Below are 18,583 nucleotides of genomic sequence, written 5' to 3' on the forward strand. Positions count from 1 at the left end.
CCGGTTGCACAAAAGCCTATTAAATTTTAATCCTGATTGAATCAACGAGAATAAATCGGAGAAGATTTTTGAAAAGAAAGCTTTTTTGATTGGTTTTCAAGGCATTTAATCACGGCTGAAATTCAACAGGCTTTTGTGCAACCGGGCCAAAGGTATTTGTAGAAAAATAGGAGGTCAGTTCAATTAAAGAAAGCTGTGAAATGTTTTTTCAACCTCTGATTAATTTCTATTTTATTTCTGTGATGATGATAATGATAGTGAACTATTTAGGCTATGATTATGATATATTATTCTATTATAATTGACTACCGTACTACGTTTATAATAATCCTATGGTATATTTTATGATAACTATGAACTCACCATCTAGCACGGTATGCTGGTAAACATCTTCTTGTGGGGGAATCAAACCTCATTCCCTGTGGACAGCTCATCACCCTTGCAACACCACCTTGGCAAATGGCAACAGTTGAACAAGTCGGAGTGAGACGGTACATTATGTTGCTTCGGCCATAGCACTGCAGGCCACCAACTGCTGATTTGTCTGGGAATAAAAATGATCATCATCATCATTATCATTCATCAACACCGTCATCATCATTATCATTGTTCAACACCGTCATCATTGTTATCATTATTCAAGCAATTAATAAATTATACATCAATAAATTGCTGGCTGACATTTGGTGTCTGATCCTCAATACAATTGATACTCAATACACAATACTCTGATACTCAATACACATTCCAAGTTACAGTTTCAGAGTGTTCTATAAACACTTCCAGTGTTGTCAATAACTATAAATTCATTATAGTCACAACTTATATATTGCACACATAGGTACTGTAAGTTGAGTTCTATGAAAATTTGTTTTATGAGACATTAAACTGCTTTTAGGCATTCAGGAACGGAAAAGATTGGCTCTAGAGGCATTTAATCATGAAATGCATCGACTTCAGAATGTTGCAGTTGAGAGCTGATTTTAGACCAAAGTTTAAATTGTGGTCAACTTGTTGGGCATGGCTTTAGGTTATCAATGAGGCTGTGCTAGTAAATCATCCGTCAGTCACAGTCTAAAAATGACTTCATAGATAAAACATGGGCATCCTTCAACAATCCCTTTTAATGATAATAATTACTGACATAAATAACTTTAATCCGAGTACATGCTCTAGTACTTTTTTACTAGTAATTTTTCCACTTCAAGACAATGTTTTTCAACTACAATGGTTTTGATTGATATATTACTCACAGTAATTGGGATACTGGCTGTAGTATTTTCTCTGGCCGAAATATCCTGCTAAGCTGGGATCGACGGCGGGAGAAACAGCTGGTGACGAAGGGGGCAGGGGGGCAGGTGACTCGGCCACAGGGGCGGGTGGTGGAGGGGGTGGAGCCTCCCCGGACGGCTCGACCTGCTCCTCAGGAGATGGTTCGGGTGGAGCCGGGTTGGTCGGCACTCCGTTGCACTCCACTCTGTAAGGGTAGTCGCACACCTTCAGATCCTGTTCACAAATAATTCAAACAGATCACATAAGATACGTAATCAAATTATTTGATTGAAGTGACTCTATCCTGTAATACTTGATTTATTGCGAGATGAGGTTACAAAAACAGTGACATTCATTAATTTACAAATATAGGCTACACAGAAGAGAATCCCTCCTACATCTAAATAAATGACACACATATGACCGATATGACGATGCTGAGATAAGTAGTCTATGACTGATATAACAAGATGGTACAATTAATATGAATGACCACTTCATTGGATTGAAGATGATTCAGTGAATTAATAAATAGCTAGTAGACTAGTAGTAATCATCCTCTCCTATTTTAAAAAAAAAAACATTCAAAGAGAGATTGTCATTCTGAATGTAGTCTATTAGGGAACTTGTCAATAATTCCGTACTCTTCTATTGATTTAACAATAAATTTTCTCGAAGGAAATAAGCTCAATAAGCTCCTCCTCATTTTAATAGAGATTCAAAAGATAAGCAGCCATTTTGGAGTTACAAAGCCTCAATTGACGGATTGTCGCATAGAAGTGTAAAGGGGCCGGAATTTGAAAGAACAATTTTTTTCACAATGGTAGACAAGTGGACAATTTATTGTTCACACAGTTTCGAGGGTAACCATTTTGAAATTCTTATATGAACTATTTCAACTATTGTTTATATATTTAGTTTTCCGGAGTCTTGCAAATTGGCTAAAGTTATACCTATATACAAATCTGGCTCGAAATCAATTATAAGTAACTTCCGGCCAATTTCCCTTCTGATTGCTCTAGCTAAAATAATTGAGAAATGCGTGAAAATCCAAGTCAATAACTACCTAGACAACAACAATATCATTTCTAACAACCAGTACGGCTTTAGAACCTCTAGAAACACATCCGATGCTCTTTTTGAAATTAACAAGTATGTTACCACACAATCTAGTAATAAACAAGTTTTAATTTCTTTTCTGGATTTAGCCAAGGCCTTTGATTCTATAGATAGGAACATACTTTTGCAAAACTTGAACAATTGGCTTCAAGAATCTCACCTTAAGATGGTTTAGAAGCTACTTTGAAGATAGAACACAGAGAATATCATTAAATGGCACAGACAGTGATTCTATTGCAGTTGATTATGGAGTGGTGCAGGGGAGTACCTTGGGCCCCCTACTTTTCCTCATTTACATCAATAACATATCCAGGTTGCACCTACATGGTCAATTATTCCTCTTTGCCGATGACACGGCACTTGTGTCTACAGGCTGCACATGGACTGAAACATTCAATAATGCTTCCTCTGATCTCGTTAAACTAAAAAATTGGTTTGACAACAATGTGTTGTCAATTAATATTTCGAAATCCAAGTGTCTACCTATATTCCTTCGTAATAGCTCCGGGCCCAGGGTGCTCAGGATGCATTCATGTGGTGACCCATTCTCCAATGACTGTAACTGTCCTGAGATAGAACAAGTCTTAACTCACAAATATCTTGGCATAATATTCGACCACAAGTTGAGTTGGGTGGCCCATGTGCAGTACCTCAGGCAGAGGCTGCGTAAAATGAATTATGCTTTTGCACAGCTGGGAAGGTTCCTGAGTCCTGGACACTGTCGTTCTGTCTACTTTGCATATGTGCAGACATTGCTTGAGTATGGCATCTTGGCGTGGGGCGGTGCCTCCTTGGGTGTCCTGCGTCCTGTTGCGGTCTCACATAGAGCACTTATTAAAACACTATTGGCCAAAAATCATAGATATCCAACACATTTACTTTTCCAAGAATTCCCTGTTTTGAATAAAAAACTATTATTTATAAAAAATTTACTTGTCTTTATAAAAAAAAGTAACTTTGTCTTCAATGAAATTCAACATTATTATCCCACTAGAAACAGATTGCATATAAATATTCAATTTCCCCGTTCAAGTAATTCAATTCAACTTGGAAACTGTTTTCATTTAGCCCATTGGCTTTACCGTAATGTACCGGCCGAGATTTCAACTACTGAGGGGGTTAGCGTTGCCGTCTACAAGCGGAGAGTGACCGGGTGGCTGCTCTGCATCGGTTCAGATGCTGCGGAGGCTCTTCTACATTCTCCATATAGATGAATATTTCTAGTTCTGAACACAGAATAACATTCAAATATTACACACAGTACCACGCTAATAAATCTATATTACTCCCAACTCAGCCCTTTAACCGCCATCGAGCTGACACTTTTATTTTATTTATTTATTGTTTTTTTTTCTATCTTTAGTTTTAAAATTTATGATTAAAATAAACTCTCTTATTATTCTTTCAAATTTATTTATTATTCATAGTTTGTAATTTATTTTATTATTGCTAGTGTTTGCCCTCTGTCTGATAATTTGCGACTCCTCCCTGCACACGGACAAATCATCCAGGCAGGGAGAATTTATTCATGTAATTTATAACACTTTTATATTTTGTGAATATGTAATATTTTATGAATAAAACAATTTGAATTTGAATTTGTTATACTATCATTGAATGTGAATTGATAAATAACGAGAAGCAGCCATGGTTGCAGGCAAATTCATGGTTGGAAAAAGGTCAGATACGTGAACCAGATATCAGATATCATTTTATATTTCAAATGTAGTTAAATAATGAAATACCTCATGGAAATTGAGGCCAGCTGGACAGACGAACTCGTAAGGTTTGCCAGCTACGCAAACGTAGAAAGCGCCACAGTTGGTCTTGCTCCTGTAAGTTCCGTAAGGAGCGGGACAAACACCACTCTCGGGACCGGCACCAGCTCCTGCACCCGGCGCAGGGGGGGCAGGCGGATATTCGCCTGGAGGCGGCGACTGTGGGGGCACTGAGCCAGGAGGCGGTGACTCAGGGGGCGGCAGCACTACAGGACCGCCGACTGCGTTGCCTTCAAAGCCACCGCTTGGGGGCGGCGATCCACCTCCAACCGGTCCAACTGGACAAGAAGAAATATAACAATAATAAGATACAATCAATTTGTTGTAACAAAACTGTTCAATAAATGAAATTTGAACCTGAGCTCAAATTGCATAATATTAGCATAACATTGATAATACGGTACCTAGGTCTATACTAGCCCATGTATTATAATGCAATTCACATTGATTTGTCCTATTGACAATCATGGAATTGCATGTTGAGATAATTTATAGTGAAGTGATAAAACAGTCATTTCGAGTTTCAGAAATGTCATACGAATTCAGTGATTTTTCACATGACCTTGACATACAGTAGTAGAAAAATGTCCTGCATCATGCTAAGCATGATATAATATTAGATTAGATTGAACAGGTTCAGATAGGTCAATTCATTCGATTAGATGAAGTTATGGCAATTTCGTTTACTGGATGGATCACTTTAACTTGCATGTATGATGGAAATTCAATAAATATCATTATTTTAAAAAAATTATTTGATGAATGATATTCTGTATTCCAACCTTCCTCTACTCAGTCAACAGCGGAAGTGAGTAGTTTTATTATAAGGATGACTATTCTAATGCGTTTGTTATTTAATCGTGATTTTATTTCTATTGAAGATGATATTGTCTATCCTTAGTCCGTGATACTATCAACGCGAGAGCCATTATCACGGTGTTTATCTAATCTGTCCAATAAGATACGGGCTTGACTGGTATAAAAATAATTTCCATTCAATTTCTTAGTTTATAATACTAGGCAATTAGTTCTTAGACGAAGCTGGTTAATTTTGTAATTTCATTTATTTTTGGGTGAAGACTTGATGGAAAATATATTGATTTCTATGAAGGGAATAAAACCCACCTGAGCCTGGTTGACTTGCACCCGGCTGCCTGGAGCTGCAATCCACATTGTAGGGATAATCACAGAAACCACCTTCATTGAAATAAAGTCCAGCCGGGCAGTCTTGTTCCACTACAAAATCATCCCAGCAGTTGACGAACTTATCACAGGATGAGCTGGGAAACTGACCTCTGGGAGCTTTACAGAAAGCTTTCAGTGCAGAATTGTCACCTGATGAGGCTGGTGGGGGAGGGGGGACACCACCACTGGGTGGAGGGAGTTCGTTGGAAGGTGGGGGCAGAGGCTCAGGGTAGGGTTGCTCGGAGACTGGGGCTGGGAGAACTTCTGGGGGCGGTGGGTTATATTCGGGGGGTGGTGCAGCAATTGCTGAAGGCGGAGAGACTTCGTTCTGGCTCGGGGGTGGGGCTGGAGGATATTGGCTTCCTGGGTCTACTGGACTGGGAGCTGGGTACTGGGTTCCAGGGTCCACTGGACTGGGAGCTGGGTACTGGGTTCCAGGGTCCACTGGACTGGGAGCTGGGTACTGAGTTCCAGGGTCTACTGGAGAGGGTGGAGGAGATGGTGGGGGATACTGGCTTCCGGAGCTTGGATAGTAGGTGCCACTACCAGCTGGAACCTGAAAAAAGCATTAATTCAATTCAACAACATCAAATCCCAGTCTCAACTTTGATGATTTAACAAATATCTATAAGTACAAATCATGATCCAACATTAGTAGAACATCTCGAAGAGCAAATAGAAAAAGTATATGAGGATATTTTTTATGATAGAGTAAGTACGAGTGAATGCAGTGAATAAGAGATTCGGTTCATGGTAGTCAAACTGTACAGTACCTTAATAAAAACTGAGCAAGTAGAATCCAAAGAAATTATTATAATTTTAATATCTCCAGTGAAATCACTCAAAAACATAATATTACTCCACTGATACAAAGTAGACTTTTCCTTCGTATAAATCAGGAATACTACAATCAAATCTTTGGGCAATTAATATTTGTCACTAAAAATTCAGCATTCAAAATTCAATTTACCTTTTACTGCAGCTCTTATTATGGGCGTAACATAACATGAGATTGCACATGACATGTACAATACTGTTCTTATAGTGAAGTACTGAGATTGTATAGTATTCTCCAATTTTATATTTTCATGGAGTACTCAGAACTGTGTTTGAGATTTAAACTCAAAATGTTGTTAGAAATTATTCTGAGATGATATCATACAGCAACAGTTCAAGTACTACTGCCTTCCAACTTGTCTCCATGTTTGCCTCTATACTTGTTCGCTTTTTACCTGAATCCAAACATTTCCGGGTGGAGCGGGTCCCGGACCAGCCTGCGAGGGCGGGTATCCCCCAGTGGCCGGTGGGTAGCCACCCTGGGCTGGAGGTTGGGGCCCCACTTGGGCTCCACTACCCGGGGGAACAACAACGGCTATCTGCCATTGTTGGATCTGTCGCTGGTAGTCGTTGAACTTCTTCTGATCGGCTGGAGACAGGTTTTGTGGGCCAGACTCGGCAGGAGCTAAGAAACAATAAACAATTCTATTCAACCTATTATACTATTGACACAACAAAATACAGAAATTGGATAAATGAAAAATAGAAAGCACGATAGTATACTTCCGATCCATACCTCCATCTATCCATAACTTGCAATTTAAATACACCATGTTCTATGTAATGGGGAGTCAATAAATCTCATAAGATAGTCTTAGATAGATTCAGAAGTACAAGAGCAATAACGTTTTCTTGATTGGGAGAGTGCTGTATCAGAATGGAAAGAAGAGAAGGAGAAACTTCAATTATTGAAAAAAAAATTGGATCCTTACTTCATAATAGTTTATAATTCGGAATACTTCAAAATAATTTCTTATTAGGAGAATGAGCATAATCTTCACATATTTGAGAGCCTTAACATATTCATTGAGCTTATTCACCTGCAATATCAACTAATTACTTAAATAGTCCATATTATCATGATTGTGGTTAAATATGGGACTTGATCACTATCCAATGAAAACATTAATACAATAAACATTAATACAATTGAACATGAATAAAAACATTATGCAGAATAATCATGTACGGTATTTTACTGTTCAAATATTACGCTCTATTAATCTTGGGTAATTTCTAAGGGTGCCTTTGGAAATGGAAAGCCTTATTCCAATTTCGTTCCTGATAATTCACTACAAGATTGATGCTTTAAAAATATCGTAGCATTTTTGCACAAGCAACCATCGCACAGCAATCCACACTGATTGAAATAAAGTGCACCGAACAAAACAAAATAATGACGATAGAGAAGCGAATGGCCGTATGATGGTTGAAAAAGGAACAAAATTTACCTTCGTGAACGAGAATAAATCCTGCATGACTGAGAGACAGCCCTAAGCTCAGTGATCCATTCTAACCTATTGTGCTTCTCATTGAGGTACGACAGCCAGTGTTGCTTATTTATTTCCTTAGGAACGACCAAAGGTACTCACATCATTTTGCGAGCGGAATTTAAAATGTTGCTCCCGCTTGTATTATGCTAATGGCAACTGGTTGCCTTCACTTGTCTTACAACCGATAAATCGGAGAGCGTTTCTTCGAGCAACTATCATTATAGTAAATTTTGAGCGGAGCCAACATGTTGGTTACATTGCAAGCAGGCTAAAGCACCCCGGCACACCCATATTATGTATTGTTCTTCACAGGTCAATACCACTACTACAACGATTTTAATAGTGCGTTCGCGAATTTGGATCAAAACAGTGTAGAATCGGTTATTGAAATAAACTTTTGAACTATGAAAAACTGTTTGCTGGGTAATGATGTTCTCGATTCCTAGTGAGAATAGCGCGATCATAATGACTCATTTATACAATTTTCAATCATTAGAAAGTTGAGGTTCTTATGGATATACAATATTGAGAAAATTATTGAAGTGATTATTGTGAATTGGAATATTGGAATTGATTTGATGGGGATTGATATTTTCACCTAGAATAATCTAATCTGCACAAAAAAGAATCAAATTATTGATGTGCAATTAGAACTGCAATGAGCATGATAAGATGATGGTGGTGGTGGTAGTATGTTATGAGAATTCACATTGGTGCATGCTGTCTGGTTACATTACTGGCTAACTCAACACTGGCTCACCAATTTAAATTGAAATAGATTATTGTAATTTATCAATAATGAGAAAAAAATCAAAATTTGATGAAGAATGATTTAATCAGCATTTAATGAAAATAAGAGTAGAATCAGATCATTATAATAATGTAGATTATTGAGAGCCAGTGTGTTGTGGACAATTTCAAAATGAAATGTTCTCATTCCACGCGAAAATAAAATTCCGATAGGTAATGCTACTCAGAATTTATCTAGAAGCACTTAAGAGTTAATTTAAGTATTTTAGATGTTCTGCCTCAACTTATATCCCAATTTTCATCCCCAAAATGGTTATTGGTGTCTTAGAATCACTGGATGATCACTGAGAAAAAATAAGGTCATTCTAATGTTTGTACAAAATAACAGAATTTTATGATCATGAAGACTTATTCACACCATTCGAATAAATGAAATGATCTTATCAAAGATGAGAATGATGGAGAGATTTGCACTGATTACAGTCTTAATAAGTTGGATAAGAGGGAATGAGTTGAGAAAATTGATTGATTCATGTGAATACGAATTTCTTCGACCTTATTGTTCGAGAATAAAATTAATACATTCATTACGGAGCATACTACTTTTAGTCAAATGCTTTGAGTGTGAGATTTTAACAAGTTTCCGTTCCTGAAAAAAAATTCTGTAGAAAATTCTATTGATTTCTGGTTATTTCATCGTAAGATTGTTGGCTACATCTTAGAGAAATAGATACTAGTACTCCACTATTGAAAATCTTGTGGCCAGAGAGAATAGAAATATATGAAGTAGTTCGTATTTTATTCTCTCTGCTTGTAGCCTACTACTGCTTGCTGCTTCAACCGATGTTATTATCATTTTGATTCCACTGAAAATCTTTATAGTATTTCTTGAACAACTTACAAATTATTCATGTGTACATCATAAGAAATAAAAAATCACTGCTCTCCAGCTCGTCTCTAGATCGTTCAAAATTCCGTACATGAACCAGCATTCTTTTAGCGAAGCGATTTGGTGAATGAATTACCCACAAAAGGCGATCAACATGGACTCGAGCAGAATAACAAAAGACAAGTTAGGCCTGAGGATGATCGGTGATTGATGCGGTTCAATCGGTCATTAGCATAACTTGACTACCAGTCACTGGAAAAATCTCCGGTTATCTTTTACAAGAGTCAATGATCTCATATTAAGATACAACACAGAAGTGTGAGAAGGGTGTTTGATCCCTCTGATATCGATACACGTTTCCAATCTCCGAAACAACAGCAAGATCATTGATCTCATGGCTTCCTAAATACTTAATTATAATAATTATTAATTAAAAACTAAAGCGCGGAAGGCATGTTCGGTGAGTTATCAAGATAAACAAAAAGAAGACATCATCCCTTCCTCCCCGTCACAACAAAACAGGTTTCTGTCGGATTTAATATAAAATAAAATTAATAAATTCGCAGTAATTTGCAAGTGATCAGGTAGGGATAGCCTGGTGATTATAATAATGGGTCTGAACAAGAAGTATCTCAGTCAACACCTGAGCGGTTTTCGCATTACATAGCGATTCTAATCAAAATGCCAAAGAATTCGCATGGAGAACTCGTAAACATCTTCAAACCTGCTCCTCTTTACAGGGTCGATGACTCTGAAATGTCGCAATCTGCAAGAATTCCTTGTTTTTGTTTGTTTGGATTGGTTTTTGTGAATTTCCTAAACAACGGTGCCTGTTGAAGAAAACCTGGTTGATTGTAACGGAATCGATGACATGTTTTTATTGTTTCAAACGCTCGGCGGTACGAAATCCTTTTTTTTTTACAAAGAAGTCCCTCCCTGTGAGTGTACGTATCCTTGATGTCTCTAATGTACCATATCAAGAAGCACGGTTTTTATAATATTCATTGTGGTAAGCATACGATTGAGCGAACATTAAAACGGAAATCAATAATCTCACGATATTATCACTATGCTTGAAGAGAGTATCATCAGATGACATAGTGACTTCAGATGGGTCATGATAATATACATCGTGCTAATTTATTATAATATTATCAAACTGAAGTTAATAAAAAATTGAATAGTATATATTCAATTGAATATTTTCAATGGTTTATTTTCAATTTGAGCCGATGGTAATCAGAAATTGGAAGTGATGCAGACTGTCACGTTATTCTTTATATTAAAATAACGATTAGCCTCCTGCTTGGCATCAGTCGGTAAAGCATGAGATTTAATATAATTAGGGCGTGGTTTTCTAATAGTATTCAGTCTTAAAAAATCTTGATAGGCCTAGATATGGGCTTCTCCAATAACTCTTGTAATTCAATAATAATAAATATATATATAAATGATACTTATACTATAGAGATGAGGAATATAAAATAAATTGCACACCATGAAATTTTACACATATATTACATAAATAATGCAAAGATCAGTCGAGGCAAAAAATATATATAGAGCGATAAAAAATATAATATAAAAATAGAACAATATTTGAAATCAATAAAAATATCACAGGCTAACTTTATATTCTAGATTTATGGCACGAATCATTACCATGTGCCTTTATCTTGAAATCATATGCATTCTTTGGCATGTAGCTGTGACATGTACTTGCTAATACTTGTCTGCTTGGATAATTCAATCATAAATATGTGCTCTAAGATCAGCTTGATAAATTAGCCACTAATAATCCAAATATATCTATATTAAAATCTCTAGTATTTAGTAGATTTATTTGTATCGAATATATATTTTCATCTCAGGGTGCAAGATTCGGCACCTGACGGAATAGGTAGAGCCATTCATCTAGTGAATTAGAACTATGATAAATTATCGCAAATTGTATTGCAAAAAATTAAATATTGTATGCATACGTTTGATAGCCTAGATTTCGTACTTCTTTGATTAAATAGAAATTTCTAAAATATTGATCTATATATTTTTCTTTCAATTAAATACCTTTAATACTAATTTTTACTTGCGCAAGTATTACTCTTATTAATTTCTTAATTTATAATAACCCTTTCGGCGAGCTAGCTTTGATCATCAGATTATTTCGAAGCACTAGGGCGCCCATCACTAAATTCAAATTTAATCACTCACGTGTCGAAAATCTTCTTGTAAGCCGCCGATGTCGATCCAACTCCATGTGGTCCGGGAATATGGTAGCCGGAATCGTCTCCTCCAAGGGGTTATAAATTTAATTAAAATGAAAAATGACTTCTGCTTCACAATAGCATCACGAAGTCTTTTAAGAAATTTAATAATTTACTTTAACTTTAACTTTTACAAAATTATTAATAAGGTACTTCGCTCTAAAATATTTGGGTCCTCTTATGGTGGCATCTGGCTGGCGAGTGCTGGTTCTTCCTTCTCAAGTTTTACAGATTCTCTTTCCGACTTTCAAATTAGCATAAAATTTAAATATCCCAATCCTCCGCCATTAAATTCAAATAGATCTTACAAAAAATGCCAAAATATTGCTTAGATTATATGATTAATAATTTCTTTGCATTCGAGCCATATTGATAACATAGATTACACAAATTTTTACACAAAATCTACTACATTATATAAATATATATAAATATTTTTGAATTGGCCTACAGTTGCCGCCTATTAACTGCCGTTTTACTATTGGTGCATGCAAATTTTATTAGGTATTCATGCGCCTGGTAACTCTTATTTCCTGAATACGTTAATTATTTTTATTTGGTTTTTTATTTATGCTCTTTGCATGCTAGTTAATATTCTATACATTAATATTAATTCCATGCTACCTAATAATTAGCCACGTGGACGGGTGTTTTTTCACATTGCACACCATCCGAATGCAATAAAGCTCTGCCAAGGGTTTTTGGTCAGATTCTACGTTCTTCGGTTTGATCGATCTCTAGGTCACCGATCCGTGAATACTTCTACATAACCTCAATCTTCAAATATTTTATAAATAATCTATTTATGAGTAATAAACTTCTTTCAAATCCTTTTTAGGTTCTTGTACCATTTAGCCAGAACAAGCTGATGCTATCTAATCTTGTTTATTATCTGCTTGGCGATATTAGCCAATTACTTTATTTTTAGACCTATTACTATTTCTGTTGGGGTTTTTCATCTACCCAGATTTAAATATGTTACACGCGCCCCTGGGTTTGAATTCAAAATATTTGAGAATCACAATGTTTTTAATGAAAACCCACCCTTCAATACATTGATATACACTATACTTTATTTATAAATTATACTCTCCTACTTCTATCACATTTCGCAGACATATTTGCTGCATCTCCTTTATACCTTTATCAAAAACAATAACAAATTCTCCTCCTCAACACACATAAAAATATCATAAATATAAACTTCTAAATGCACTCCTCCTGACAACATTTACAACACAGTAATTTTTAAATTCGCCGCTTGCAGGGCCGCCAACTTAACTACACACATTTCATAATTCTCATCAATGATTCCTTTTAGACAATAATTTCGATTCATAAACTTCTGGGCTTATATATTATAGTATTTCTTAGGTCTTAATATAAATAATTTTCTATACATCAGGTACAATACTTTCTTTGCTAATGGCTCTTTGGTTTTGGTAACTGGTATTCACTTTAAGTCTTTTCAGGTAACAAACGTGGCATAATTAAAAGTAATAAATATAAAAACATATAAATAAATATATCGACATTAATAAATATAAATAAATAACAATAATAAATAACTCTTTGGGTACAGTACTTCTTTTTATAAACATATGTTCAACAGATATTACATTCATTTGATTTGGGTGGCTTTGGTCAGCTGTTCGCTGTTCTACAATTCATAGTGTACATGTTACATCAGAATTTGCTATCGACTTTCATAACTAACCTAACTGCTCAATTTTTTCTCTTAAAAAGGTAATTAACAAATTTTAATTTTATTATCCCCGCTTGTGTCCTTTTTTATCTGATGTATATAATTTAATTACACATTTAAAAATTGTTCTTTTCCTTATTGCAGGCTTCTAACGGCTGGAAGGAATTAAAACATTGGATTGTTGCCACGAGGTCCTATACCAATATTAAATTTATTAAGGAAGGTTAGTAATCGGTTTGATAATAATGTTTTCATTGATTTCTTATCATATTTATTTCAAATTCTGTGATGTGGTTTGTAGAAATTTCGTGGCTTTCCCGTATCTTTTGGTTTTCTGCTTATAGCTGTTGTAGGCTGGCTAGGTTATCTGCTGCTGATTTGTTGATTGTTGAGACTGTCCTATTACTAACTTATCTTCATGAATATAAAACCCCGGTATCTGGTGTATTCCTTTAAATAATTCCAAGCTTCATTTATGATAATTCCTTTTAATCTATTCTTTTTCCAATCAATCTGTACTCTTAACTCATCCTTCCTTTCATTATTTTCATCTAGTATTCTTAATTTCGGCTCATTATAACTCATTAGGTTTGTAACAATAAACATTCTTATAGTATTAAATTTCCAATCATCAATAATAGATCCATTTAACAACAACAATACAATATTTTTCGTCCTATCCACAACACAGTATTTTATCCATATCACAGCCATGGTAATCCACACAATACAATAAATCAAAACACTAATCAGTTCTTTAATAATATAATCTTTCCACATATAATAGTCAGGTACTTCCATTTTATTAATATAATTCCTTGTTTCTTTCACTCTTCTTAGACACTTTCCATTCTTCATCAAATCTCAATAAGTAGTCCATTTCGTTGTTGCCCATGCATGAATCCGTAGTAGTCCTTTTAGTAGCTCCGTTTTTATCCCATTTATTACGTCCATTTTGCCGGTCACATAGCTGGTTTGCCCTCTTGAAACGTATGTGCCGCGGATGCAGGTTGTCGGTCCGCTCCTGTCCTCCTCGGTGTCGGTCCGGTGTCCTCTTCGGGCGTTTGAACCGTGCATGCGGCCGGTATGCGCGCGCGCGGTTCCTCCGTTTCTTTCGCTTCTTTCTCCGGGCCTTGCGATGCATGCTCCTCGGGTGATGTAGTCCGTCCTCCTCGTCCTGATGCCGGTCGGGTGTCTTCGGGCGCCTCCGTCTCCGGGGCCTTGCGATGCATGTTCTTTTTTCGGTCATGTAGTCCATCCTCCTCGTCCTGATGCCGGTCGGGTGTCCTCGGGCGCCTCCGTCTCCGGGCCTTACGATGGTCGCTCCTCTTATCCGGTAGTCCGTCCTCCCGTTCTTCCATCTTGGGTTCCTTGGTCCGCTTCGGTGGGGTACAATGATAGGCGGTTGTAGTTTCAGTGCACGGATCTGTTACATTTTTAATTTGTTCTGTATCCACCAACTCCTTAATTAGTGCATGATCCTGGTGGCTGTTGGTGTTCTCCGGCGGTGAGAGATCTTCGGTAGGGAACAGGATGCTTAGTAGAGATTGATGCTTACTGCTGGTTTTTGGTGGTGGTTTATCTTGTATTAACATCTGTTTTTCTAATATTTTCGGTTCTTCTAATAATGTTTTCGGTAAATCACTTCTGAATGTGGTGTATGACGTTGAAATGTCCTGCTTTTCTTGGTTTGTTTCATTTGAGCTTGTGCTTGTTATATCGGGGGTATCATATAGTCCTGGTTTATTAGCTGTAGCTTTCTGTGTATCTGGTGGCGGGTTGTTGGGTGTTGGGTTCTGTGTTTTTTGGTGATTTGATCTGGACGCATGCTCTAATGTGTAGTTTGTACTTATTTGATGAGGTGGCGGTTTGTAATTTTTGTCGTAATTATTCTGAGTGTTATCATTATTTGTGTTAAATCGATCACGGCCATAATAATAATTTCTTTTGTAGGTTAGCTGTGGATAATGGTTTGTTTGACAATTTTGAAAGCTTCTACTATTCCAATTATTTTGATTATGATCATAGCAGCGTTTAAATTGAGGAGTAGATCGAGAGTGATCATATGATACTGGTTCATAGTTTTGGCTGGTATACTGATTACTTTTTGAGTTGTGTTGATTTTGTGCGTATCTCTGGTCTGAACGGTGGTTTGATATTGCCATCACAGACTGTATGCCATATAAATGATTTATCAGCTGCTTGCAATCAGTAATGGGTTGTGTGGCGAGTGCCATTCTAACTTGATACGGTAGCTTCTTTAAAATAATACTTGCTAATGCCGATTCATTAATGGGCTCGCTCAATTGAGAATTTTTAAACTGTAGGGCAGTGACGAAAGTGGTACATGCACCGTCTAAGTTAGGGTTGAAATCGCATGATATAATGTCCGCTAGCACGTCCAACTGTTTACTTCTGCTCCAATACTGTTCCAGGAAGACAGCTACAAACTCATCCAATGATGTAAATTCATGGACTCTATTCCGAAAGAACATCAGGGGTTCGCCAATCAATAAACTAGTCAAACGAAGACGCCAAAAATTCCAAGAGGTGGGTGTTAATGATTGAATTAGTTTTATCTGATCTATAAATTCTTTAGGTTGGAGATAGCGGTCTGTATTGTCAAAACGGCCTAATTCATTGAAACTGTGTAGTGAATCAAACGTTGCTATGGGAATAGGCTCTATATTCTCGTGCGGAAATTGATGTATTTGACTTTCAAGTTGTACCAACTTCTCTTGGGCCTGTTTCCAATGACTAGAAGCTTCTGTTTCATTCTCTACTACTTCGGCATTTAATTCAGATGAAAATAATTGCTGTTCTCCAACGGCTGTCTCCAATGAATTAAGTTGTATTATGTTTTGATTTATATCAGAATTTGGGTGAGCTATTTCATGAATTTGCGAAGTGTTTTGTGCTGGTAGGTTATCTATTCTTTCGTTTAACTCACAAGTGACAGTATCTATTTTTGCTGTTAAATCGGTTGTAATTAGTTCTTGATTTTCAGCGGTAGATGCTGATATTGTGTCCGCAGTTTCCTTACCCGTTCTTACCGATATATCCTTCAATGATTCCCGCATTTCCTTCATTTCCGCCTTCAAGTCCTTCATTACCATGGTCATTGTTTTTTCTAAACTATTAGAAAATGACTTGATCATCCCCTCTACTAGAACCCTTCTTATTGCTTCTTGGGAGACATTTAACGGTTTATTACTGTTCACAGGATTCTTGGCGGTGATTGAAGATATCTGGGCGTTGGACTCCATCGCGCCCCCCTCAGCGTCGATCTCCGCTACTATCGCCGTCTGCAGTGTGTCTGCTACCTTACTTTGCGTGGACGAAAAGAGACTCATATTTTAAAAATGGATTAAGTGTCAAGTGTTTGTTAAAAAAGTGAAAGTTTTGGCCAACAAGGCATTAATAAGGACACAAATGAGGATAGGCCTATGGACATTACAAGCCAGGTAACCTATTTATTACTTAAGCTCTTATAATATAATAATACTATTCATTGATTTCTGCCTAGCAGTTTAGGCCCATAAAATATAATAGCTCTCTCTATAAAATATATATTCTACAATAATAATATAAAATTTTTTTTAAAACATATAATTTCTCTTTATTTAAAGCTATTGATTCCCCAAAAAGTAATACAAATTTCCCTTCGCCAGTTTTCCTCACAACTCGTATAAGTTATCTATAATTTTCAATATGGTTATTGACTTAATTTCAAATAATTATTCGATGAGCTTGGCTCTCATCATCAGTCCCACGTTGGTACGACATGTCTTTCTGTCGTATCCGTGGCCTATCACGTTGGGCGACATGTCTTTCTGTCACGTTATTCTTTATATTAAAATAACGATTAGCCTCCTGCTTGGCATCAGTCGGTAAAGCATGAGATTTAATATAATTAGGGCGTGGTTTTCTAATAGTATTCAGTCTTAAAAAATCTTGATAGGCCTAGATATGGGCTTCTCCAATAACTCTTGTAATTCAATAATAATAAATAATATATATAAATGATACTTATACTATAGAGATGAGGAATATAAAATAAATTGCACACCATGAAAATTTTACACATATATTACATAAATAATGCAAAGATCAGTCGAGGCAAAAAATATATATAGAGCGATAAAAAATATAATATAAAAATAGAACAATATTTGAAATCAATAAAAATATCACAGGCTAACTTTATATTCTAGATTTATGGCACGAATCATTACCATGTGCCTTTATCTTGAAATCATATGCATTCTTTGGCATGTAGCTGTGACATGTACTTGCTAATACTTGTCTGCTTGGATAATTCAATCATAAATATGTGCTCTAAGATCAGCTTGATAAATTAGCCACTAATAATCCAAATATATCTATATTAAAATCTCTAGTATTTAGTAGATTTATTTGTATCGAATATATATATTCATCTCAGGGTGCAAGATTCGGCACCTGACGGAATAGGTAGAGCCATTCATCTAGTGAATTAGAACTATGATAAATTATCGCAAATTGTATTGCAAAAAATTAAATATTGTATGCATACGTTTGATAGCCTAGATTTCGTACTTCTTTGATTAAATAGAAATTTCTAAAATATTGATCTATATATTTTTCTTTCAATTAAATACCTTTAATACTAATTTTTTACTTGCGCAAGTATTACTCTTATTAATTTCTTAATTTATAATAACCCTTTCGGCGAGCTAGCTTTGATCATCAGATTATTTCGAAGCACTAGGGCGCCCATCACTAAATTCAAATTTAATCACTCACGTGTCGAAAATCTTCTTGTAAGCCGCCGATGTCGATCCAACTCCATGTGGTCCGGGAATATGGTAGCCGGAATCGTCTCCTCCAAGGGGTTGTAAATTTAATTAAAAATGAAAAATGACTTCTGCTTCACAATAGCATCACGAAGTCTTTTAAGAAATTTAATAATTTACTTTAACTTTAACTTTTACAAAATTATTAATAAGGTACTTCGCTCTAAAATATTTGGGTCCTCTTATGGTGGCATCTGGCTGGCGAGTGCTGGTTCTTCCTTCTCAAGTTTTACAGATTCTCTTTCCGACTTTCAAATTAGCATAAAATTTAAATATCCCAATCCTCCGCCATTAAATTCAAATAGATCTTACAAAAAATGCCAAAATATTGCTTAGATTATATGATTAATAATTTCTTTGCATTCGAGCCATATTGATAACATAGATTACACAAATTTTTACACAAAATCTACTACAATTATATAAATATATATAAATATTTTTGAATTGGCCTAC

At 36.0% G+C, this 18,583-nt stretch overlaps 1 protein-coding gene across 2 annotated transcripts in view; it reads right to left on the reverse strand.

Moving 5' to 3' along the window:
- The window catches only part of LOC111046652 (basic proline-rich protein), a 33,831-nt gene that overhangs the window by 1,705 nt on the left and 13,543 nt on the right, over nt 1-18,583 (reverse strand). The window contains exons 2-7 of one of the 2 annotated variants that reach the window (XM_039432408.1): nt 6,587-6,816; nt 5,821-5,910; nt 5,295-5,784; nt 4,137-4,447; nt 1,254-1,506; nt 364-544 (exon numbers count right to left, since the gene is read on the reverse strand). In XM_039432408.1, the coding sequence (XP_039288342.1) occupies nt 364-544; nt 1,254-1,506; nt 4,137-4,447; nt 5,295-5,784; nt 5,821-5,910; nt 6,587-6,816 (1,555 nt within the window). Of the gene's footprint in view, nt 1-363; nt 545-1,253; nt 1,507-4,136; nt 4,448-5,294; nt 5,911-6,586; nt 6,817-18,583 lie in introns of both variants that reach the window. The other variant, XM_039432407.1, reaches the window with a different exon arrangement.

The sequence above is a fragment of the Nilaparvata lugens genome, chromosome 7 (assembly GCF_014356525.2).
Source record: "Nilaparvata lugens isolate BPH chromosome 7, ASM1435652v1, whole genome shotgun sequence".
Lineage (NCBI taxonomy): Eukaryota > Metazoa > Arthropoda > Insecta > Hemiptera > Delphacidae > Nilaparvata > Nilaparvata lugens.